At 38.8% G+C, this 27,871-nt stretch overlaps 1 protein-coding gene across 2 annotated transcripts in view; it reads right to left on the bottom strand.

Annotated features, from left to right (window-relative positions):
- Nucleotides 1–27,871, bottom strand: part of LOC115423925 (junction plakoglobin-like) — a 285,940-nt gene that overhangs the window by 58,198 nt on the left and 199,871 nt on the right. For both annotated transcript variants that reach the window (XM_030140961.1, XM_030140962.1), the window contains 2 exons: nt 9,284–9,485; nt 505–649 (listed from right to left, as the gene is read on the bottom strand). In XM_030140961.1, the coding sequence (XP_029996821.1) occupies nt 505–649; nt 9,284–9,485 (347 nt within the window). The remainder of the gene's footprint in view (nt 1–504; nt 650–9,283; nt 9,486–27,871) is intronic.

Raw genomic sequence — 27,871 nt, 5'->3', positions numbered from 1 at the left:
TAGACACAGGCAGAAATAAAGATGCACACAACCTGGTAAATAAGCAGTTTGAATTTTTCCATTTCCATTTAAATGAGATGAAAGAAGCTTTTGGGGACAAATCATTCCCACACAGAAAATGTAAATTGTTCAACTTATACCTTTACAGTGTTAATCAAAAAAACTCATAAAGGACAAACAAAATACTGGGTTCAGGGAGGATTTTTATATTTTCAGTAACTGCCATAAGTTGAATTATACCTGCTGCTAGATCAGGTCACAGTGAGAGAAACATTTTTTGTGGAAGAACTTAGCACATGAAATCATTCAGGGGGATAATAGTCATGAAATTACAGTCATGTGGCTGTGGCATAGTTTGTTTATACCTTATATTAGATTTTTTACTCACTGTGATGTCATTTATGCTTCAAGTCATAAAAGTATTATGACTTTTTCTTTCCCATAGAGCTTATTCATTTCAATAACACAAAAACCAAAGGGAAAACCCTTTTGAAGTATACATACCAGCTTCCACTATGGCTGGCTTGTTGCTAGGACAGACTGAGAGGACTTTGAGGACACGGCTGGTGGTCCACAGTAGCTTCTCATAGTTGTAGTTCCTCATGATGAACACCAGACCTTCTGGGCCTCCATTGGCCAGGATGATGAGCTACCAAGCAACAAGAGAGAAAAGGGGTCATTCTGTGAGAAAGACTATGACGTAACCAAGAAATGTCCTCTAAGGCTGGAAAATGAAGCCAATACACAAGTGGCAAAACCTGCAGTGAATGTTTACTTCACGTTGGGGTTACGTAAAAAAAAAAAAAAAAAAAAAAAATTTGAATGTACATAAATAGTAACTCTAACATCAGCCATTGCTAATTTTTAGTTGACACTGGTAAAAAGTGAAATGAAGGGTGACACTGAAACTGAAATACCAGCCAAATATTATGTTAAACATCACCAAGTAAATTCAGGTTATTATTTAATGCTAACATAATCAAAACATAATCCACCAGATTATAACCCCCAACCTTTTGAAAATCTACAGAAAAAAAATCACTGTTTTGGCCAGGATTCAAACCTTAGTCCTTGGCTGTTGACCAAAGTGTTACCTCCTGAATTATACAACAGTAGTATTTATATTGACCTATTAGCTATTTCCGTATGTTACTTTTTTTCGATATGTGATGTTTACTTCTGTGGGTGGTGCATGGGCACTACTTTATGCGCCCTGAGGTTCTCCTATCTGTTGTATTGGAAGAGGGGGAGGTCTACTGTGCACGCATCATTCATAACTAGTGTTTATATGGTAAAGGGAGGTAAATCTGAACTAGACTAAATTCTAATAATCACGAAGAGAAAAGCAGCATTTGGGTCTGCATTAAAAGCAAACAAGCAGAAGGTACACAGAAGGTATGTAATGTATTATTATACAGTATGAACTATAGAACTGTATGGCATTTGCCACAGAACACAAGCAGTGATTGAGTGAATTACACCCAGCTGTCAAACATAGGCCTGTATCTAAACTGATGTGTGTGGACACATTTGACTGCATTTACTGGCTGTTGGACATGTGTCAGCATCTTGTGAATCATTGGTGTTTTGTTGGACAGATGGTCTAGTATTGTACATGCACACGCACATTTTCCCGTATGAATTACTAGTAGACCTACTACCAAGTAGAAGAAAACTTACTACTACGTCTAAGCCTCAGGGTTAGTTAAGATTAAAGTGCATATTGTGTTGTGAAAAGTGATTGTAATGCATAGTATGCTCGGTAAACAAAGCAAGCAGTCCTGAAATATGACAATTTGGAGAAGGATATCACATATGTACAGGGGTTGGACAAAATAATGGAAACACCTTAAAAAATCAACAAAATATAATTTAATATGGTGTAGGTCCACCTTTTGCGGCAATTACAGCCTCAATTCTCCGAGGTATTGATTCAAACAACTTGTGAATTGTTTCCAAAGGAATTTTAAGCCATTCTTCAGTTAGAATACCCTCCAACTCTTTTAGAGACGATGGCGGTGGAAATCGACGTCTTACTTGAATCTCTAAAACTGACCATAAATGCTCAATAATGTTGAGGTCTGGGGACTGTGCCGGCCATACGAGATGCTCAACTTCATTAGAATGTTCCTCATGCCATTCTTTAACAATTCTAGCTGTATGGATTGGGGCATTATCATCTTGAGGTGAAGGTGTTTCCATTATTTTGTCCAACCCTTGTATATGTAAATACCCGCCCCCTCCATTTTTTTCTGGATCTGCCACTGCACAGAAATTAATGCTATTATTAAAGTTACTCTAACAGAATGACTACTGCAACTGAGCTCCATCAAACTTCATGACAGATTCCTCTGATTATCTTGATGGTGTAACTTCTCAGACAACTTAACTCAGTTGTTTGCTTAGTTGTTGGCTTTGTGAGTTTAATAACTCAGTCTTCTCCAGCTCCACATGCCCATACATGGTCACTTCTGTCTCCAAAACAACCCACAAAGCCAGACTCAAGGCTTTGAAATAGTGCCACATATCCTTTATACAGAGGTGGGCACCATTCGCTACACTAACAACAGCCCCTTTTCCACAGCCGGAACTTTTACTTCACCAAGAACTGTGAAAAACTTTGGTGCATTTGCACTAAAATTACTTGTGTAAAAAACTTTCCCTGAAAAAAGTTCCTACAACATTCCACACTTACATTCAGCCCCTATAGCCAGTGTGTGGCTGCAAACTTGTTTATTCAAATTCTACAAACTTCACTTCATTTGTGTTTTGATCATTTGGAAAATGGAGCAAAATATAGAAGCTGTGACAAGCAGAGGCGGACGACGAGGTCTATTTGCTGAATACACTATTCAGCTCAAACCAAGCCGAGTGTATTTGGCTCACAAGTGCATTGCAGTAATCTGTCTGTCCATCCGAAAACATCCTAATACGCTCAATAAGCCTGGGCCTTGTCAAACGCATACCAAACACCAAATATGCTTACAAGAAATTCAGCAGGACTTTGAGCAGTCGACAACTCACAAAGACTGACTGAGCCTCATTTGAATACACATTTGGAACTTTTTGGTGCAGTGGAAACACAAAGAACAGATTAGCAGGAATACTTTTACCCAGGAAAATTAGTTCCTATTAATAAAGTCTCTGGGAATCTGGTGGAAAATAGGCGAATATGAAATGTTCTGTATCTGTCTTAATTGGTTACAGTCATAAATATTGAAAATTTGTTGATGGATGAGATTGAATTAACCCTATAAAACCATTTGTATCATATTTGCTATGCCAGGTTCTGAAACCTCTTTCTAATCAACAAGATCAATACTTTCCTTAAAAACCTGTTATACATGACCTGACACATGTTTCCTGCCCCCTGGTGGATTATTATCCCACTGCAGCCAGTGAAAAGCCCCCACCCCTTTTCAATATGGCCGCTATTGTTAAATCATACACACACTTTACAAAAAAGTCCTCGGTAATTTTCAATAAGTTACATTCAGAAGAACATCTATATTGTTACTCATAAAAAAAAAAAAAAAAAACAAAAAACCTTGATGTACTGAATCAATGCATAGTTACTTGATAATTGATTCCTTATGGTACAGTTAAATTGTGTTAAAAATGTGTGCATTAAATTTGATACTGTAGTTATGTAAGGTATTTTATAAAAACGCCTAATGTATCAAATGTGACACAAAAATATATTAAAACAAAATGATATGACAAAATGTTTTGTTTGGATGTTGTTAAAAGGTCTAATAAACATCTTTGTTCCAAATTTTGGGACTAGTTTTTAATAAGTCACGTTTTACAAAGGTTAATAAGGTCTCAGTGAAATAATAATACACAAATTCCAGTGGACTGTAGGAATAGAAGTGTCAGTAATCTCAGAAGATATGTAGGTTATGACTACGGTGACTTTGGATCAGTCAAAAATCTGTAAATCACATTGATTTCACCCATGGAATGAGTGTGTGATTGGCCCTGATGCTAGTCTTAAGAGGCGGGACATTGAAAGGCCATGTGACACTGAAACATTCTCTTTCTTCTCACCAAACAGCGTAACTGTGGATAATTCTACTGCTTTCATACAGTCTCTAGGCATAACACCATTTCAAGTGTAACTTTATCCTGTTCTGAGTCTAACTCCACTCTTCACATGATTCTGAAAATGGTGAAAGTTGGAAAGAAGCTGAGATGGTGGTGATTAGTGACTGACTGTCCAGGTGTTGATGTGAGACAGAAGTAGTTCAGGGACATCCATACGACAGAGAATAATGAGATGCTTAACTCTTTCAATGCCATGGGCCGATTAAATCGGCTTTACGAATACAACCTTTAAAGTGCCACGGGCCGATCAGATCGGCTTTGGAGAACACGCCATATTTGTGTACAAACAAACCATCCACCCCCATTTCTTTCTCACATTTCGATGACGTTCTTTCTGTGTCCCCCTTTTGAGACCAATCAGATGGGAATTTGAGGTCATGCGACCGAATAATATTTTTATATCTTTTTAATGTTTCTTATTCTCCGGTGTTTCATCAGAGGGAGCCCTCCATGCCGGGGGGCGGCTGTGGACTCCGGGGGCTGTGGCGCCTTCTCTCACTGGGGTCCGCTCCTTTCTGGTGGGTGGGGGTCCCAGTTGGCCCTCTCCCACTAGTTGGGATGCGGGGCTGTGTTGCTGGTGCCTGGTCGCCGGGGTCGGCGGCTGCCTCCTGGTGCGGATGGCTCCCTGAGACAGCGCCTCCTAAATTGATGTTTTACTTTTACTTGTACATTTTTGTTCTGGTCTACCCGTGCTCAGTCAGTCTTCTTAAGTATGTGTGAGCTTGTGGGTTTGCATGTATATGTGTGTGTGTGTGTGTGTGTGTGTGTGTGTGTGTGTGCGCGGGTGAGTGGGTGGGTGTGGGTGGGGGGCGGTACTGATTTTTAAACTGATATGTAAAGCACTTTGTGCTACAGTTTTTAATGTATGAAAAGTGCTATATAAATAAAGATTATTATTATTATTATTATTATTATTATTATTATTATAAATTATGCAAATTACGATCAATAATGAATCGGCTGCGTCCGGTGCGTTTTGAATCGAATCAGCAATCGGTCGGATGTTACCAAGCGGTTTCCTGCAGGATTCTTCAAATATTATAAAAACGACGCGAAATACTGAAAAACGGCCAAATTCTGTGGCACTTTTAAGGCTTATTAGCCCCTTAACTGTCTGGCACCGAAAGAGTTAAGCAGAAACATATGAGCCTGTGAAACAGTTTGAGTTTTAATATGGTTTTATCACCGGAGGAACTGAAGGTCTGAACTGCTCTTAAATGTACTAAAGTTCCCCCCAAAAAAGTGTTCCTCTACAGATTGTGTTGTTGTGTCAGTGTGGTGCACCTTACAGTTCTATTTCAGCACATTACAGTTATTACATAGATTCTACCCAGATCTTTTTATACTTCTAATTTATAGTGTGCAGTGTTTGCTTTTATGTTATATTTCTCTTTACTCATGTTTGCTGTGGTTTTATATTATTATTGAATGTGTGTCATGCTGCTGCTATACTGTAATTTCCCATCCATCCATCCATCCATCCATCCATCCATCCATCCATCCCAACAGAGTCTACACTTTAAGTGCAACTCTAAATCATGGAACGGGTGGGAAGGGTCATGAAGATTTTCAAACAGCATGGACACATTGGGCTGTTTCCACTGCTTTGTGAAATTGCCTACAATAAATTTATGAAAAAGTAAATTCTAAATTCTCCTTGAGTTATTTTCCTATGTGGTATACTATGTTGGTGAATGTAAAATGCTAGGTTTATTGTGTGCATAACATCTAGAGGTCCTGAAGGTATCTTAGCCTTAATCCACCTACCATATTTGTGTCCCGAAGGCCTATTTTTCCTGGCCTTTAAAACTATTACCTGACATGTAACAAGTGCACTAAATCCACGAAACAGCTATCAAGCCAACTGGACTGGTATTATTACTGACCACAGAGCAGGTTTCTCCTGGCAGTTCTGGTACCAGAGTTAGCGGGACAGAGGTTGGAGTTAAAGATAGTTAGAGGCAGGCGAGTATTTCAAAATTAAGTTCAGCTAAGTAGTATCTCTACGGGGTAGTGCTTGAGGGTAAGACCCCAGTTTATTCACGTGAGATCTGGACCCTATTTAAACGGAGAGCTGAACCACGGCAGTACCGAGGATTTAATACCACCTACAAAATGAAAAGTTTTATTTTTACATTTGTTGATTTTTAGCTCACTGGCCAATGACGACGCTGTATCCACCATCGTCTTTGTTGTTGTTGCCTTCGTCAGCTTTGTCGTCTTTGTTTCTTTAAACATCTTTGATTAAACTAAACAGATTTATTGTATCTATTTTAAAATCCTTGAATGACTTTTTGTAGTTCAAAGAGAAAATATACTGTATATTAAGTGGGATAAAATATTTGTATGATTATATTTTCATTAGAATTAAAAATGAAACATCTATACACATATCTACTCCAGCTTGCATACTGCGGTCACATTTACTGAAAAAATACCTATTCACTTTATTGACAGAGTTCCTACAGGCTTCTACAAGTTAATTTTAAGACTTTGAAGAATTTGATGCCTATTTCACAGCCATACTGGCAAAAATTTGTAACTCCTACGATTTAGGGAAATATATGTATTTACTCCAACACCTTGATTCCCATCATTCTGCGTCATTTCTCACCGGAGGCTGGAAAATTAATGATAATTGCTTCCTAATTACCTCCGCCAAGGAGGTTATGTTTTTAACAGGGTTTGTTTGTTTGTCTGTTTGTCTGTCTGTTAGTGTGCAACATAACTCAAAAAGTTCTGGACAGATTTGGATGAAATTTTCAGGGTTTGTTGAAAATGGGATAAGGAAGAAATGATTAAATTTTGGTGGTGATCGGGGGGGGGGGGGGGGGGGGGGGGGGGGGGGCCCACTGATCAGCCTTAGCGGAGGTCTGCGCTCTCCGAGTGCTTCTAGTTTCAATATAAATTGTCGGGTGAAACGGGTGGAACTGAGTCGATTAACGTTACTTTCTTGGCAGCTTGGACATTTAACAGACACATTTAAACACATTTATGGCAACATAACTTAAGACCTACCATATCAAACTGAATACCTTTTAAGACTTTTTAAGGTATTAAATGCAGATTTGTAAATTCAAGACTTTTAAGACTTATTAAGTTAACTTTTTCTGTATCTATTTCAAACATCTTTAGCTGTCTGATCCTTTTATTGGTCTGAAATAGTCATACGAAAAACACATCCATCCATCTCAACAGAGTCTACACTTTAAGTGCAACTCTAAATCATGGAACGGGTGGGAAGGGTCATGAAGATTTTCAAACAGCAGGGACACGTTGGGCTGTTTCCACCTACAAAATGAAAAGTGTTATTTTTACATTTGTTGATTTTTAGCTCACTGGCCAATGAAGACGCTGTATCCACCATCGTCTTTGTCATTGTTGCCTTCGTCAGCTTTGTCGTCGTCGTCTTTGTTTCTTTAAACATCTTCTCTGATTGAACTACTGGTCAGATTCATTTCAAATTTTATATGTATCTTCTTGGGACAATGTCTACAAACTTTGTTCACAGTTTTGAGAAATTCTTATTTTTTAATTTTTGATATATTAAAAATTTGCCTTTACTTATAATAGTCCATATTTTGATGGCTTATAAAGTGTAAATGGTCACAGATATCAATATGGTTACTATTTTGCATCGATCGGTCATAAGTCATATATGGGGGGTATAATTCTGTCTGTCCTTCCATCAGTCTGACATTTTTGTCCATTCCATTTCTCTGTCCCTATTCACCTGATACTTTTCAAATTTCACACAAATGTTCTTTACCATTAGAAGATGTGGAGTGCACAGATTGATGGCTGAAGTTTGAAATTTTTACACATTTTGGAAAAATTTTCAAAAAGACTGAAAGTTAAGACTCAAAATTAGTCCTTGGGTTGGCAGGGTATCAGTGAGAAGGAGGGGCAAAGTATTATGCGACAGAGGGTACTAGTAAGGTCTGCTTGCTTTTTCACGTGTTTGTCGAGTTCTCCTTCAGTGTTAGTACCACCCACTTCTATTGGAAAATTGGTCTCCTCCATCAAGACGACAGGATTCTAACATAGCGGCAGAACCTGACAACCTCGCAAATTCAAGTTGTCATTGATTCTTGATAGAACACGACGGTGAAATACACGACCAGTCATCCTGCAACCGCTTTAAATTATCATTCCTTCCCTTCTCCATCTCTCTCCTTGATAAATCTCGACCTCTTACTTCGTAACTGTGAAAATGGCTGATTTCTATTTATTTATGTTTATCACATTTTATCTCTATTTAGTGATGGTGGTGTCTGATCTTTTATTGATAATATTTTTAACCACACTGGCTTTTAATTCTTGTGATGTTACATATTTTGGTATGGATTTAGGGCTGTGCAATAGTTTCATTTATTTATCTAGTGGTGCTGTATACTGTACCATGTTTCAGTATGCCATGTCATAGTATGGTTGGTGTTACTTATTTCTGTCACGTGTCTGCATTGTTAATTATTGTTACATGTCTGTACTGAGATATCTTCTTGTTTGTACTATGTTCTCTGTATGGCGTTGCAGCCCCTGTGCACTATTGCCTACTACGAATTTCCCCCCAGGGACAATAAAAGTATATCTGTTGGAGCCAAAATACAGTTTTGCTTGTTTATTCCTCTTTTTTGTTTTGACCTTAATTTACTAATTGTTTAGTGGGTGTGGCTGTGATTGCCACAGGTGCAACTCATCTTGGGTGTGGCAAACTTGCATATACCTGCTGTGTGAGGTGGGCGAGGTGTGTGTGAGGACAGCCCCAAACAGTTTTCAGACCGTGAAACGTGAAAGCGTGAGATTGAGCTGGTCGGCGTTTGGAATGTTTTCTTTTGTATTAAGAAGCCTATTTTGTTTATATGTAGAGAGTATTTGGAAAGACAATTGTGAACTGTGATGAACTCTTGGACTTTACACTGGAAAATAAATGGATTGGCATATCCAAACACAAAGAAACCCAGCCGGACATTCATTCATTCACCTGTCGAAAATACAACTGGTTGAACCCTTCCACACCGTTGTAGTAGCTAAAGGTAAAGCCACTACAATATCTTATCTTATCTTAGTTTGTGTTATTACTAGTATCAATGCATTTCATTACAACTGACTCACATGAGCTCAAAAACATATTTGTAGTGTTTAGTATCTCTTTAATATCCATACTATTACTCACCTTGCTCTCCTGGTTGCCATAAGATAGAAGCTGCAGACAGTCAGTGGTGATGGCCAGGAACTTTGGGTTGCTCTTTTTTAGCAGTGGAACCATCCTCTGCAGGCCATCAGCAAGACGCACCGCCATCTTGGCCCCCTCTTGGTGAAGAAGGAGGTTGTGGATGGTAGTGATGGCATAAAATAAGACTGACTCCACCGGTGAACTACATGAATGAAATAGGCAGAGGACAGAGGAGTGTAAATATGGAGTCCATAAAATGAGTTCACTTCAAGGTGCACTGAACAAACTGTGACATGTACTGACCTCCATCAGGCACCAATATCTCACTTCATACAAATATTCTGCAGGACACAGAGTTATGTAGCATTTCTTTGAAGTGTGTTTCAACTCACTAAAAAGTGTCATTCATTACCTAAAATAAGTGTGAGTCTGTGAGTTCAAGGTTCAAGGTGACTTCATGCACAGTGGTCACTCCAGTGGACAGTTATTCTACAGCTATTCTTTTGTATATTCATGGATTTTGTTGTTTTAGTTCCATATCAGCCAACACAGTGGACACTTACGCATCATACACTGCAATTCATACTATTACTGTAACTTTGCTGTTCTTGATAAACCTGATCTGCAGTGACATGTTTGAGTGTAAATCAATTACTAATTGTTATTAGACTGTAATTAACAGTTTTCTTAATCAAAGTTTTTTTTTTCCCTATCATCTCCATGAAGTGAGTAATAACTAGTATTAGAGTATGTAAAAATGTGAGAAAACATCAGATTAGCAGCATGAAATTTTGTTTTTATTTCATCGTTTTCACACAGTATATCACTTTCTGTTATTGCATTTTAAATACATGTTTCTCTGCTTCAAAAATTAAACGCATGGTGTCCAGCTGAGCGTACATTTATATAACTCCATGACAAATAGGTTCATAAAAAATTCAATTCAGTTGTTTTTTTCATGCCTAAAAACACTCAGGAAAAAAAAAACTCAACTAAGGTTCTTATAATTCCTGCATGAAAGGGTTAATACCCAAAGGTAGATTTGTTCTGCAGTCTGGAGAGGGCATCTCAAATGTTATATACAAAAAAAACATTAAAACCACAAGACACATACAGGGGACAGATTAAAAACAGCACAGAAAAAAGACATGGACAGGTACTCCCAGCAGCTCACTGATCATGGTTAAAACAGACTAGAAATAAATAGATAAAAAAGAGACTAAAACTAGAAAAGCACTTGGAGAGCACAGACCTCCGCCAAGGCAGACCCCCCCCCCCCAATCACCACCAAAATGTAATCATTTGTTCCTTGTGCCAGTATCAACATTTCCTGAAAATTTCATCAAAATCCATCCATAACTTTTTGAGTTATCTTGCTAACAGACAGACAGACAAACCCCGATGAAAACATAATCTCTGCCGTTCCTTGGCGGAGGTAATAAATGAAAGTTGTAGTGGGGCTCTTCATGTAATCTCCTCAATAATATGACTAGTCGAAAAAAGGGATAAAGGTCTGTCTTTCAAGGATTTTTACTGCAGTCCTCCCAAACCCATTGACAGACTATTTACAGGGTCTTAACAGAAAGAGGGAAAAGAAATAACAAAACCCTCTTTGCAGACTGACAAAAGGCACCCACAACGCACCATCGGCTCTACTTCACCTGAGCAAAGCCAAAATGGCCAACATATAAAGGAAAAAGGCCCTACCATTCAAACATGATTATGTGTTAGAAAAACAAAAGAAGAATAAACATTGGAAAACAAGAAAACAAAGAAAAATACTCTCTTTAACATTTCAACTGTATATATGTCAAAAACCACTCTACCAAAGAGAAATAGACATAATAAGCGAAAATAACCAATTAAAGAGTCAGGTGACCCTTTTCCTGATCAGCCCCCCCTTTTATTAAGCAGCGGAGATAGTTACACCTCTGTTTGGCTGACTTAATGTTTGACTGCGGGCAGTATGGTCCCAGCATCATGTGGTGAGTATAAAATATGAATGTGTGTGTATGTTGGTGTGTAGAACTTAGGAGTGTGCACCCTCTCATGAACTACAGGAAATGGCGTAAAGAAAAGTACATTGATGTTTATGAGTGATATAAAAACCAGAAACCCAGCTCAAATGTTTGGCGGGTGGCAGTTAGCGTGTGTGTGCGTGACATGTACGTATTGTGTGTGCATGTGTGTGTGGTGTGTACATGTGCAGCATGTTTTGTGTGAGTGTGTGTGAGAGCGCACTGTCAGCACTCAGCGAGGGGAATGCTCCGTCACAAAAGACATCAGATATCACTAAAAATGCCAATGTAAGACCTGTTAAAAGCATGATAAAAACATCACAATATAATGATATAATACAAGGGACAATAAATAAATAAATTATAAATAAGTTAAGACCATGTTAAAATAAGCCAGAACCCAAGAATTAAAATACAGTGAAGTGCGTCAAGGCTTATTTAAAAGAGAACTAGCAGCAGGAACAAAGCTGTTCCTGTCGCACATGGTCCTAGATTGGGGAACTCTGAATCTCCATCCAGATGGTAGGAGGTGGAACTCACTGACCTGGGGCCTCATGTACAAAGCGTGCGTACGCACAAAAACCTGGCGTACGCCCTTTTCCACGCTCACGTTCAGATGTATAAAGAGTGAAATGACCGTGGAAATGTGCGGTCCTTCACGCCAAGTCCACAGCTGGCGTACGCACGTTTTTAGTGCTTTGGAACCTTTGGTGACACTTAGAGGTGACACTGAGAAACTGGTAATAATGTGAAAAAGGTCATTCCTCCGATTGATGTGCACATCGGAGATACACAGAAGAACAATGAACACACCAACACGTCATCCTTCTGTCAGAGCAGAACATCCACCACCAGAACCAGAACCAACCCTGGACCCATCAGTGCCAATCCTGCCCGGGAGGACATTAAGCAACAACCATATAAGGAGACAAGGACACAAAATTCATTGGTTGATGAATATGGTGTTCATGTCTGTGAGAACATTTATTCGTCGGTCCAGTCGCTCATTGACTCCGCCGATTGTCCTCATGATGTCCTAATGTGACTCGGGTCAGTACAGACCCATGTCGGTCGGACAGGCATCAGGAGTGGGCTGTGGCGGACCAGAGGACCGGCTAACACCGAGGAGTCAACAGAAGCCTTTGTGACAGGAGGATGATACTGCGTCTTCTGTCTCATTGTTGGAAAATAATAATTTGAGTGATTAAACATGAGTCAAAATCATTGATTTCCTCTTTGATTTCCTGACATGATTACGCATGAACCTTTTTCTTGTTTGGCTGTGATCAGACTGTGTATGACCCGTAGAATGAACTAATGTTCGACTTACACAAATACTAAATCTATATTTATCTTGGGGGTAATCCGTATCAGCCCTGTAAGAAAAGTGTCACAATATCGGCAACTCTTTCCTCAAACGGTCTCAGTTCGTCTCTTTTCTTCTTCTGCCTGTTTCGGCCTCCGCTTCGCGTCCACCTTGACGTCATCGTCTGATCCTGCAGACGGGGGAATCCCAGAGGGAATCCCACCTGCAGACCCTGTTTATACTAATTTGCATATTTAAATGTGGGCGTGGAGAGGGAGGAGTCAGGTAGTTCAACATATGCACTCAATTCCTCGCTGATTGGGATGTATAAAGGAAGTGTATTTGGATTCGGGCGTACGCACAGTTTTATACATCTGGATTTTTTTGTGCGTTCAGACTTTTCTGGATTTGGGTGTACGCCAGGTTTCAGTATGAAATCCACGCAAGTCTTTATACATGAGGCCCCAGGGGTTGGAGCTTGACTGCTGCTGTACCTGCCTAGTGGACAGCATCTCCAGGTCCAGCTGGGACTCCCCAATGAGACGATCAGACCATTTAACCCTGTAAAGCCTGAACAATTAAAGCATTGACAGAAAACTCCAGTTCCTTGAAACTGGAGCCTTTATTGGTCCTTCTGAACAACCCCAAATTCTTTTTTTTTTCTCAAATATCAATTTCCATGTATGAGTTTCAGTTTTGTATCATATTTGATACACCAGGTCTCAATGCTAAAATTGTATTATTTTTGAACAAACAAAAACATAACACAAACATGTCCAACAAATTGGGAATTCCTTTTCAAAATTGTCAAAGTTCTTCCTCCTTCCTCATTAATGACAGTCTTGTAGTGTCACTGGAAAGGCCTCTGATGAATGGCTTCCTCCCCCCTGGTGGATTATCCATGTATTACAGGGGTGGCCAACCTTGGTCCTGGAGAGCCACTATCCTGCATGTTTTAGATGTTTCCCTCTTCCAATACACCTGACGGTCGTTATCAGGCTTCTGCAGAGCTTAATGATAGGCTTATCATTTGATCAGGGGTGTTGGAAGAGGGACACATCTAAAACACGAAGGATAGTGGCTCTCCAGGACCAGGGTTGGCCACCCCTGGTGTACTGCATGTATCTAATTGTATACATCAGGTTTTTCAAGAAAAAAGATATCCCGCTGATCATGTAGAGGGCTTCAAATCTCATGTATCAAATATGATACGTTTGGCATTATAGGGTTAATGATATGGTTCAGCGAGTTCTTTTCTTTTAGGGGCAGGTTTCCAAACAAAACCGCAAGTGAAAAGGCTAAACTGATTCAATAAAAGCACAATAAAAAAAGTGTCCTCATGGTCCTGTCGATGTGGAAACAGGACAAAACAGACGCTGGTGTCCCTTCCTGCTCACAGCTTCACAGTTTAATTTAAAATTCAGAGTGGAGTCATTGATAGTCCCCAGATATTTATAAGACTTGACTTGCTCTATTACTTGTCCCTTGATTGTGATAGGCTCTGGTATATTGGCGTTTTTATCTAAAATCAATATCCATGTCTTTTGTCTTTGACATATTGAGCTGTAGGTGTGAGTCTTCAGACCACTTGACAAAGCTGTCAGTGACCGGGCCATGACTGTTTCCTGTTCCTTGGAGCATGCTAATAATCACAGAATCATCTGCATATTTTACAATAAATCTATTCTTAAAAACGCTCTGACATATATAATAAATAATAAAGGTGAGAACACACACCCTTGTGGTGAGCCAGTGGAGGAGCACACCTTGTCAGATAAAAACCCATTTACTCTGACCCTCTCAAAATTATTACTCAGTTAAAATACTCTAAAAGTCTCTGGGTGAAAATGTGTGGCTTAATTATGTTAAACGTGGAAGAGAAGTCAATGAATAAAAACTATGCATGACACCCACTCCCCTCCAGATGTTTAAAAAACAAATTAAAAAGAGTGAGTGTCACATCCTCCACTCCCCTTTTAGACCTATACGTAGGTGAACTGTAATTGACCAACTGCATTCTCTGTCTTTTTCAGAATTTCTAAACAAACCCGTTTTTCAAAGATCTTCATAATTATTGAAGTCAAAGCCACCGGTCTGAAATCATTCAGTGTTGTGGGGTGACTGGATTTAGGGACCGAAATCACGACAGCATCCTTCCAAATCCTGGGGACATGCTGCGATTCCACAGATCTGTTAAAAACTCTGTTAAAAACTGGACTTGGTTCTGCACAGGTTTTAAGTAACCGACAACAGATGTTATCAGGTCCATGACTGCTGTTCACCTTGGTGCAGTAAAAGCCTCTTTCAACCTCCTCCTCTGTTACAGAGAAATGCTGGAACTCTGCACTAGGATGTAGTGCAGAGTTATTCATGTGCCTCAATACAACCAGTTTCCAACACAAGTTTGACACAGTTCATATACTACAGATGAAGATACACATCTCTGTTAATCCAGGGTTTCCCCTATATAGCAGCGATGCTGCTGCTGAATTCTCAGCCCCACTGCAAAAAAAAAAAAAGATAAAAATAACCTACTGACTTTGAAGTGAGGTGATGTGCTACATTTTATTACAAGTTGTTAGCCGCTAGTTAACCAACTTGGCTATCGCTTTAGGCATCATAACACAACCTCCTCCCTCCCTATCATCTCTGCTACTGAAGCAAACGATCTGGAATCCATATAGAATGGAAACATTGTAGAACCAGGTGCATACTGTAGCAGTGTCTTCAGACCCACAGAGAACTGTGCCGGTGCTGGTTCCTGCATCTAATCTTGAACCGGGCGACGTGTTCACACTGAAAGTCAAAGTGTTTGAGATCCGAAAATTTGGCTCCAGACGGGTACCAAGTAAAACTTGTTTTTTCTGAGCAAACCGTGATGACATGAGTAGATGTCATCAGGTTGATCTGGGTCAGAAGTGGAAAAATAAACAAACCAAGATAACGTGAGTGTGGAAAATGGCTGAGAAACCAAGTTGTAATGTTTAGTTTTGTGTTGTATTAAATAAGAACCGTCTTGACAGTTCTGTGTCTTCTTTATTGTTCCTCGTACATTCACTTGCAGACATGCAGTTTTTCTCCTACAACCTATCCCATCATGCATCAGTCCTACTACATCTATGGTATGTGTCGAGGGACAAAACACTGGCAATATGACATCTCCCTTTTTTTCTTTTTTTTTTCTTTCAAATGTTTAAATGGAAGATGTGGCCTATGCCATTAAATTGGCTTAAATAAATCTTTACCAGTGGCACACCATTATTTTTTTACTAGTGTCTTTTCTGTTATAATTAAGGCTGAAAATCAATACAAACTGGTACTTAAATGAGGTAACTAGGATAAGATAACTTGAATCTGGTGATTGGTAAGTTGCAATTTATCAATTTCTTTCTACAAAACTCACCAGACGTCACAATTTAAAGGGTTATTTTGCAAAAAATATTCCTCCATCTACAAAAATTTCTAGGGGAAACACTGGTTAATCTGTTTGCTGTCGTTTCTTGATTGACATTGAAAATTAGACTTTACCTCAATATATTCTCTAAGGAAGTAAAGACAGAATGAGTGAATAAATAATCTGAAAGTAATTTAACATCACTGTCATGTCATTAATACATTTTCCCCTAATGTCCATGTAAAGCAGTAAATAATCAGTCTTCTGAGATATTCACACCACAGACAAGTTTTTTTTTAGGCACCCATAACAAATTGACAGACTAAAAGAAATTACCAAGCAAATAAAATCAAAGTCATATGAAATAAGGCGTTTCCTTACTGCTGTCAAACACTGCCTCCTCAATTTGTGTTATTGTGTGACTTAAATATAGTAGTTAACATGTTACACTGATACTAAAATGAGTTTTTGTGATGCTACATTGCTTCGGTGTCAGAACCCGTCTGCTTCACCAAACTAGCAATGTGCTGACATGCCATAACGTGTCATTTTTCCGCTCATCTATCAGTAATCTGTATTTCAGACGAGCACAACCTGACCATGATCAACTTTGACAACCACTGACTGATGCTAAAGCAGTCTAGTTTTTTGACATTACAGCTGCCAGGTTTTTGCCCAAGTGCAGAGTAATTATGTTTGTTCAGTTGTGTTCTGAGACACTGGCTTGAGACAGTTCTGAACTGAACCCCTAGTCTGGATCACATGTTGTTTTAACCCATAAACACCCAAACCTCTACTGGCGACCAAAACCATCTACTGATCTAAAATATTTAATACCTGTTGATCCATTAATCCTATCAATCCATGTAAATAACTGGTGTAAAATACAGTTATTCATTTTTTCAGTCATCAGATATGACCCATTTGGACGTTCAGAGGCTCTGTAGTGAATGTGAAAACACCATCATCTTCTACAACACTGATTCGCCAGTAAAACCCATAGAGTTTGATAAATGACAGTGGATGGACACACTGGGTTTATGTTCAGTTAATGATAGATTTTACTGAAAAAGTCACTCTTTCTTCAGTTTTCTCTGTTTCTGATATAACAACCCTCAACTTTAATCTGAGCTTTTATGAACATCTACATGATCAGTGAATTAAATAATGAAAAATACCTGATTAGGATTGAAAAAATGCAAAATACAGAAGATAATATTATAATAAATGGTGATCAATCACTTATGAAAGGTTAAATAGAGAGAAAATTTCATTTGGGAACTGACACAAAAGTAGTACTGGGTCTTTATGGGTTAAAAAAAGAAACAAACAAAAAGAAAAAAAAAAGGGGGTCCAATGGTTCTATTGTTTAGAGGTGCTGGCATCTCCTGTATGGTGACAGACGAGTTAGAGCTCATATATACACACTGTACAGCGCCACAGGTCTATGGTTTAACCTTAACATAAGGCTTTACTGAATACTGCTAGATGAAGAGTTGTTCATCTAAAATTTTTAAACTCTGGCCTGGGTACGTAAAAATATTTCTCTCATGTGATGTGTCTCTCCAGATCCACAATCTGAGCAACACTCCATCTATATGTTCTCAGTTTTTGAGATGAAACATTCAAAAAAAAAAAAAAAAAAAAACAGCATATGAGACAATTTTGCATTCTGTCATTTAATGCAGATGTCAGATGTTATGAAAAGTATGAAAAGGCATGAGAATTCACTGTCCATAAACCAGTCAGTCGCTGAGCTCCTAGTCATTTCACATCAAGGACATGACAGACACTTTCCAATGTGAGACATGAAGAAGAGGAAAGTTCCTGCTAGAACCACACAGATGTTAATCAGTGAGTCCTTTGGTGGTGACATTCACTGAGAACGATATTTATCACTGACCTTCAGTTTGTGTGCTGAGAATCAAACACAATCTCTGCACTCCAAATCAGAGGTTGCGCTAGACAATTTTTATTGTCCGTCATTTTGACAGACCGGGTCGTAAAAATTTTGTCATAACATATTATTATCCGTTATTCAAATTTTTTTTTTCAATAATAATGAGATATATTTAGTAATATTTAATGTTCAAAAACATCTCAATGATGCAGCGACTGTAGTTGCTGCTGGCTGATAAACCAATGTGATATCACAACTCGCATAATTATATATGTCACTTTTAATTGGTGTGTTATCTGTAGACATTCTAAGCTTTCCTTGTGTTTGTTCACGCAGTGTCAAATACCATGCACTGAGGGTTAGGGTTCAGAACCAGAGATCTTGGCACAAATTGACATGCCATCAAATAACACATGAAAGGTAGAAAATGCATGCATATAGCACACCAAATGCCATAAGAACTGGTGTATAACTTGCTTGTCCGTCATCCTTCACTGCATCAGTCCCTCTTTTTTCACCACGTTTATCAGTGCCATCACATTTACTGGGCTTTCTAAAATAACTAAGAAGACTCGGCTGTCTTCACACTTTGTGCTAGCAAAGTAGCATCTAATTTTGGCTAAAGTCAGCTAAACAACGAGACAAAACTTGATACTGATTAATATGCACACTCACCATCAACTGGACAGGGGGTCTACTACAGGTGAACTAACGGTGAGTCATTTAACTGAAGTACTGTTGTTGTATTCAGTGTAGTTGTGAACAGTGGTGCTGTTGGTCCTACACAGGTAGGATGCTGTTATGGACTGTTTGATGCCTTGTTAAGAGACAGACAGACCAGTGATCCTGCGAGCAGGTTCTGTTCACAGTGTTGTGTGAAAACTTTCTTTGGTAGACTACCCTCAGTGTTTTAATCTGTCAAAATGATGGACAGCCTTCAGAATTTTCCAACATTAAAAAAAAAAATCCGTCAATGACAGAATATTTTCGGTTAACGCGACCTCTGCTCCAGATACTACAGAATGATGTTCTCTTCAAAAGTGTATACTGTGGCTGCAGAATAAATAAATATGCTAATACATTTTTCATAGTAATGATACTGATGTTACACAGACCCTCTAATAAAAGTACTACCTTTTGAAAATGACTCTTTATTGCTTAATTATTATAGGACTAATATCAAGCTTACACATTAGCTTTGATTGACAGTTCACTTGATTAGATTTTTTTCAAATTATTTTGCTTCGTCAACTTTACCGACTCGTCATGCCAGGATTAATAGTAGTTCACTGATCCGACACCAACCCTACCCTTCTGACTCAGATAAGGTCAGTTCTGACTCCAAAAAGCCAAGATGGTGACAGCACAGATCCTACATATTCAAAGACTGTCCAGCGTAGGATTCGCCAGTGACCTCAAAGTTAGAGGTTAACGCATTTAATTAAATTCAGATTCTGTATTTTACCCATCCTAATCCAGAGTGCTATGCATGAATATTATTAATGCAGCATAAAGAGAACAAACCCAATACGGAAATCTCCTTGACTCATTTAGCTGAGGCAGAAGTGTTCACCACCCACCATCACAGTGCCAGAGTTTTCACTTCCCCTTCTTGTAAATGAGTGTTAAGAAGGGTTGAGACTGCCTTTTCGAAATATTTAAAAGTATTAAAGTAGATCAATGAGGTTTAAATGGAGTAATAATTTAAGTGGCTACTAACATTATCACACAGAGAAAAAAAGAAACAAAAGTCTCATGTTTGAATATTTAGCCTTTTAGCATTATTTAATACTTAGCTAGCCACATTCACTATGGCATCGCTCTTAGGCAGGGTGTGATTTGTTGAGGGGGATGGTGGGGATCAACCCCCCTCTTGTTTTCGACATCCCTACTTCTGCTGAATTAATTTCATCCTCGGGGGGGGGGGGGGGGGGGGGGGGCACTTTGGTCCACTGTGGTTGTTTTAAAGTGCTTTAAAAATAAAGTTGGATTGGGTTAAAAATCAACTGAAACTAGAAAAGCACTCTGAGAGCACAGACCTCCGCCAAGGCAGACCAGTGCCCCCCCCCCCCCCCCCCCCCCCACCCCCGATCACCACCAAAAGTTTATCATTTGTTCCTTGTGCCAGTATCAACATTTCCTGAAATTTTAATCCAAATCTGTTAATAACTTTTTGAGTTATCTTGCACGCAGACAGACAGACAGACAGACAAACCAACGCCGGCAAAAACATAACCTCCTTGGCGGAGGTAATAACAGGCAGGTTCACAGTTCAACAACAGAGTGTCAATTTAACTCTTCAAGAGTTGAATTTAATTCTGTTTCAGATAACATTTGGTCCCACTCAAAATTAAAGTAAAATTTATTCTATGGCCAGTGTTAATTCTATTCAATTCAGTGTCAAAATTAACAATGAAATGTATAGAAATATTTAACACTGTGGTGTTTTCACACTGTTGAGAGTAATATGATTACACTTTATAGAGAGATTTTACTCCAAATTTAGTTTAAAAATGACTCTATAATAAGTTAATATTTCTTTCTCTGCAGTGTTATTTTCTTCATCAGTTTGCACCCTCCACTAATATTGAAACTGTAGAATTGCAGGGGTTCCCAAGGTGGGGGTCATGAGATGGTTTTATTTCTTGGGGAAATAATGACAGGTTAAGTGTCTTAATGTTACATTTACATGGGAGAAACGTTACTCCATGGGTTTCAATCTCTCCGCTGATAACTTCACAGCAACAATCAGATTTGTCATTGTTCTGTCTACAGGTCTGACTGATGGTGTCACATTAATAAAAAAAGTATAAAAAGGCCAATAAACATTGTAAAACAGATGTATTAACCTAAATAAACATTAACACAAAACCCCCTTGAACCCTTGCACATAAAATAGAACATAATGAGTAAAATGTCCAATACCCACAATGCAATGCAGCAGACTGGCACTAATCATCACTCTGTAGAGTTGAATTTTACACTGCATTTGTGCAGAACTTTACACTGACTTTTAACTCTACTGTTAGAGCTGCTTTACTCTCCATAGAGCTTTAAATACTCTATCTGGGTTAAAACAGCTTGACTCTGAAATACTGACACTGCATTTTTTACTGTGTTGTGACTGTTTTCTTACACCAATAACCTACACTACTGGCACTAACTTTCACCTGAACTGAACTGTTGGCAATCTCGGCATTCGCAAACATCCCCATTAGGGATGTAAACAATTAATTGACTATCAATTAATTGTTGATAAGAATTTGCTCCATTAAATTATTAATTGTCAGTTAATTGCCCTTTTCCACGGTGGGATTTGTGGTGTCGACAGTAGGGGGTGCCACTGCCCAAACCAGGCTTCATCCCTGAAGTTGAATAATGGGGAACTCAACGAGTCCACACCTGTCCGAAGGCTGCCGGGGTGTCTGCGCTGTCACGTCACAGCTGGGATAGCCGGTCATCAAACCGGATCATGACGTTGATGAGTTAGAATTGCTTTAGGGACATGGTGGAGTGAAACACAGACCGGCCCGTCTGTTTGTGGCAGTGGTACACCCCCGCCTAAATACATGCACAAATGTGGGGTCGGTATTGGATCGGAGCATTTTCCTTGGAGGCTGGTCTAGTCCACAGTCATCTGGACTATCTGGTCAGAGACAGAAGTTGAAAACATCCTCCAGGCTCCTGATCTGGGCCACAGGTATGTGCCACATTATGTCCCGCGGTCACCCCGGTGGCCACGGGAAAATAGGGGGGAGGCATCTCCGCTGCAATCTGGCTCCATCATGTCAGTGATGCAAAGTCAGAAATGCCCATTCCTTCTAAACTGCCCCTGTTCAGATCCATTTATTTTATTGAATTTCTCTGCAGAATTTCTTCAGTTCTACTCCACAAATGTCATTGCCTGTACTGTATCCAATGGTTCAATAAATCAATAATTAAGGAATATGACATGCTTTTTTCATGAAGTATATAAACAATATTTAGCTTTTGTTCTTATAGACCCTATCGAAAGAGAAATTCAGGGTTTCAGGAAAATCGCCACTTATCAATTAATCGTTAATCGATGGATAAGGTAAACCAACTAATGATTAATGGATTAATCGATAATTGCATCCCTAGTCCTCATGTATCTCTCTCTGTATATGTCAGTGGCTCTGTCTCTCTCTCTCAAGTGTCACTCAGTACATGCGAGGTACACACAGCAGGTCATAGGGACGTACGTCTGCAGACGCCAATGTACATGTTCAACACATGAAATCCCACATCAGAGCAAACTGTTTACTTAGTCTAATTAGCTGAATTATTTTGACATGATGTGAAATCTTAATCAATTAGGTTTTATTTTCTGTTTTACAGTTTGACTGAGTTGCCTGTTCACCATAAATCCTCTCCCATGTTGGCATGATTGGCCCTTATCCATGGACTTGAAACTTAATTAGGCCATCTCCCACATCGCAGGTGTGGCCGTCACAGATAATTAAATGTTTCATGTATTTTTAGTTTGCATTAAAGATGCATGTTCAACTATTCAACATGTAATAGGACCTACCGTTAAATAAATAAAAAAAAAAAAGAATTAGGCTTGTTGATTGCTTGTTTTTTGATTTAAAAACAAAAAACAAAAAACATCCCCAGCTGTTTTTTTTTTTGACAAATCGCACCCTGCTTATACGGTCATGCAACGAATCATTTATCACCATGGAAATCATTTCCAGTGAAGCATCATGTCCTTAAACATCTTTGGCAAACATGCTAGCTTGATTTCTCTTTGATTTCTTCAAACTGCTGCAGTTTTGGTCTCTGTAGCTAATTTCTATGTTAATGATAACTTTACAACGGCATATCTATTTTTGCTGTTCTGATTGCAATTTAAACAGGAGCTTAGCTTTCGGACTGAAAATAGAGTTGAAGTTAAGAATGATTAACAGCAATCAGGTCAATTTTACAGCCCTACTGTAGTCACGGTTAAGGAGTTAATCTAAAACTGTTGAAGGATTTTGTCACAAGCATACATCACTAACTTCTGCTGAGTTTCAGTTTAACTCTATAATAATTATCCCATTGGAAATCTCTGTCTCTATATTCTACCCAGCCTCATGGGTACCTAGCATCAGCATCAAGGTTATAATAGTTTTGGATTTTTCATTATAGTTTAGTTTTATTTAATTTTGACTGAACTCTAATTCAGTTAGTTTTAATTAGTTTTTAAGAGCAACTTTGATAGTTTTTCTTAGTTTTCATTCGTTTCTAAATGCTTAGTTTTAGTATAGTTTTTTCATATCTTATATCTTCCTCGCTATTGTATTCACAGAAATCCCAGACAGGACTCTGCTGCTCTCTCCCAACTTTAGCCTCCGTGTTGCAGATAGAGTGGGGACGAGACGACAACTCTAAACGACAAGTGACGAGAAGTGACGGACCATGAAGTGCCGTCAGCTAAAACTGCTTGAGCAAAATAAATCAATTTCATATTAATCCGACATTGACAAAAACGAAAACGAAGGGAATTTTATCCATAACTTTTATACGTTTTAGTGAGTTTTGCAAGCACACAATACAGTTTCAGTTAGTTATCATTTTTTCCCTTTTAATTATAGTTTTTATTTATTTCAGTTAATGAAAAATGTTTTTTCAATTCTAGTTTTCATCATTTCGTTAGTTTTCGTTAATGATAATAACCTTGATTAGCAGTAGCACATTAGGATGCAGGGAGATGCCACTGAGGGCACCTGTGGACCCACTCCAGATCTTCATGGGTATCTTGGACAAGGGCACTGACAGGAGTTTACAGGAGTTAACCTATGTTTACCTGTTTCCAACATGACAGAAAAGCGTCTGCCCATCTGCGCCAACAGCCAATCCACACTGAACATCATTCACATTCATACACCAGTGTGAGCAACACTGGAGGCAAGGTGAAGCGTCGTTCCCAAGGACAAAACAGCACATGACTGAGATAGATCGGGATTCAAACCTCCAACTCTCTGGTTATTGGAAAACCCACACAACCTCCTGAGCTATACCAGCTCACAAATTGGTGTTCCAATACAACCACCACTTCCACCTCCTGCTCAGGTTAATGACAAACAATTGGTGTGAATTTACAAGGACTTCTTCTGACTTTGATCTGGTGCCTATGTACAGGACACGGACAAGATAGATTCATTCCAGACATCTGAAAATGGGCTTAGAATGGCAAGAGGGTTGTCTATTCACAGTTAGAAAATAGTATTTTTTTTCCTGGAAATACACTGCTCAGCACTCTATACCTCAGCTCTTGAGACACGCTCTAACCAACAGAGATCACATGTGGATACAGGATCTTTTCTTGATGCCCCGTTTATAATTTGTCTGAAGTCTGCTTTATAAATGTCACTTGTAGTTTCTTTAGGGTGTAAGTGAGCTGAGAATTGGCCACAAAGGCTCTATTGTATATTCTGTTTATTATTATTATTATTATTTATTTTATTTTTTTTAGTTGTAGTAGTAGTAGCAGTAGCAGTAGTATTATATTATTACGAGGCCCTGAACATAACAATATAACAAAATTGAATTTAACTCATAGTGGTAACAGAAAATAACATTTTGTCTTTTTGATGTACTACCCCTAGCAGGTTGAACATATCCAACTAAAACTTGGCCAGACAACCCTAATAAGTTGATGATACAATATGTAAAAGTTGGTAAATTTACATGATCTTCTGTGCTTTACCGGAGTTTCACCCAGAACTCAAGTAAAGGACAATATCAAATCTGAGTCACTGCATCACCTATTGGTAACAGGAAATGACATCTTTTCATCTGGTCATAACTTCTTGCAGTTATACTTCTAGTTGTCGTTGTGGCTCAGATGTAATTGCTTCAGTTGGACTGACATTGTATCATTATCTAATGTTCAACTGTCAGACACTTCAGATTCCCCCAATTTAGAATTTTCATTTTCTCTCTGTTTGATTTTTCTGTCTCTGTCAGATTACACCCTGTCAATATTAAACACTGTTTCATGCACAGTACCACTTTCTTAAATATAGCCAAAAGGATCCATACTGTGGATCTACTGTCACCTATTGCTTTGAAGACCACATGCCTGGTACTATCTTGACTCTCTGGGGTTCTCAGGCCCCTTGTGTACCCATACCAGCCGAAACATCCTTGCAAGGAAGGTTTGATGGTACTTATGCATGTGTCATACTGTTTGAAAACTGTTGATTTTATTTTTACTTATTTATTTCATTTGACAGGGACAATGCAGTCAAACATAGTTACAAGTTTGCAGCTGATGCGATGCGTATAGAGGTTATAGCTAGTGCTAATTCTCAACTCCAGTCCCCGGTTGGGCTCTTCCACAACATTGCAGTACAAGTACAAAACATACATCATTTAAAACGATCATACCATACAATTCGATAATCCAGTGTTGCATTTATTTGTGAGGCATTCATTCACTCACTCACTCATTATATACACAATATTTACAGATGAGAACAGTTGTGTTTTGTCTATAACCAGGTTTTGGTTCTGGTGGTGAACATCTGAAACTCTGAGATGGATTTTATTTCTGATGTTATACTACTGTCGAAAACAAAGCAAATGAGTTTAGCCTAGAGGTTTGTATCTTTGAATTAGCAATTTCACACCACATTCAATCCGTTTTTTAGATTATAATGAAGTAGTTGGGTTCGTTGGATGAAAACAGTGATTCTCAACCCTCAACCTTTTTTGAAGAAATGCCCCCTTACATCATCATGAGCCTCCTGGCGCCCCCCAAAAATAATTTTGCGACAGGGGGTGGGAGGGTGGACAATATGTCACTCTGTAAGTAACACCCTCTTCACCTAATCATTTAATCATTATCCTCCTTGACACCCCACTTCTGAAACAAATTGTCGGGGTGGGGTGGGGGGGTGTACATTAACTATTGAAATAACCATTGAATAACACTTGACTAATGCCCCACATTTGTGCCTCAGCGCCCCCCTCTCAGCTTTCTCCTTCCAAATGTCTCCCGATGGTGTCCCAGTGTCCCCTGGGGGGGGCGGTACCACCCCCGTTGAGAAACACTGGGTGAGAACCTAACAGCTAGAGGTCGGTGAATTAACTGTGGGTTTCCAGTGAGGTTAACAGGCCAGCCTTTCATTTTAGCATCATATTTGTGGCCTTTCCAAGCCCAAGGCACAGCTGCACAGTTAATCCCTTACTCTGAGGCTTAACATAGGAGGATAATTCACACTCATAATTGATTCTGGGGCTTAATTTACACAGAAAATGAAAGGAAATTGAATCTTTCTCTCACTGTGTTATTTGTCACCTCTTTAATATTCACATTTTCACCCTTGCACACCCACTTTCTTCTATTTTTTTTTCAATAGGCTCAGTTTTATTCCTTGCCACTGTCACCCTTTGCAACCCTCCTGAAAAATAAGCCTCTATACTTTGCCTGTGTGTGTGCATGTGTGTGTGTGGTATTGAGGAGTAATCTTGTTAGACAGGAGGCAGGCATTAATTTCACAAAATTCCCTTCTCCTTGTCCCATTTACGCCTGGTCTACACTATCCTCATACTGGCAGAATTCACATGCGGTCTGTAGATAAAAGCTGAATTCAAATGATTTTTTTCTAATATTTTTAGCTTCTCTTTCTCCTATTGTCACCTTTATTCGGTAATTATTAATGTGCCATACAAATGATTTCATTTCTCATCCAAAACACAGTAAAACTCAGGCCGTGTCCCATAGTCTCTATTAATGAAGTGGATGCAGACACCATGACATGTTTTCTTTGTGGCTGCCATGGCTGACATTTTGAAGCACAGAGTTCGGCTTTCGTTATTGCAATTTAGGTTTTATGGTGCCAGAAGTGGCAACATTTGGACACTACATTAAATTTACATTACATTTATGCATTTGGCAGACGCTTCTTTCCAAAGCGACTTACAGGGGAAAAAACAAAATAAAAGAATAAAATACAAGAATAAATTAAAGACATAAGACAGCTGTACAATTAAAAACAGTGTTGTACAGAAGAATAAAAAAGCAAGATGATAGACTAAAATACAAGAATAGATTAAAAAGACACTTGGTGCATTTGAGCTATGATAGAGCTCACCAAGCTAATGGTAATATAATAAAAACTAGAAGCACTCGGAGAGCGCAGACCTCCGCCAAGGCTGATCAGTGGCCCCCCCCCGTGGGCCCCCCCACACCAAGGAGGTTATGTTTTTGCCAGGGTTTGTTTGTTTGTCTGTCTGTCTGTCTGTCCGTTAGTGTGCAAGATAACTCAAAAAGTTATGGACACATTTTGATGAAATTTTGTGGTCTGCGCCCCCCCCGTGGGCCCCCCCCACCCCCGATCACCACCAAAATTTAATCGTTTCTTCCTTATCCCATTTCCAACAAACCCTGAAAATTTCATCAAAATCACCACTAATCAAATAATTGTCAGAAGTTGCATTGATTTAAAAAGGAAACAAGACCTTTGTGGAGGATGTGGAATATCTATTATTTTCTGAATAAATGAAAATCCAATTGGCAAGACAACAATGTACCCACTGTATATTTCTGTAAATCAAAGATACTTATAATATCAACTTAAATATCAATGTGGAGCAAATGTGTTTCCATGCTTTCTATATTTTAAATATTTCTTTAATGTGTTCTTGACTTCTTTGCTTTTCCACAGGGGCATGAAATACATTGGGGTGGGGCAGATGATGGATTTGCCAAATGAAGCATATTGCAACCAATAGTAACACTACACAAAGCAAAATACATGAATATCATTACACTACATGTAAAAGTAATATCTAAGAGACACAGAGGAAAAGTGGCATGATCAGGTAAAAAACTATTACATAAATAAAATGTATCTAACTACAAAATCAGATAAGTGTCATGTCTCGTCAAGTATGTTAAATTTAGTCATCTTTACATTTAGTGTTTCATGTTTCATGTCTTGTCTTTAGTGTTTCA

This window comes from Sphaeramia orbicularis, chromosome 8, assembly GCF_902148855.1.
Source record: "Sphaeramia orbicularis chromosome 8, fSphaOr1.1, whole genome shotgun sequence".
NCBI classification, from domain to species: Eukaryota; Metazoa; Chordata; class Actinopteri; order Kurtiformes; family Apogonidae; genus Sphaeramia; species Sphaeramia orbicularis.
This window is presented reverse-complemented; position numbering and strand designations above follow the sequence as displayed.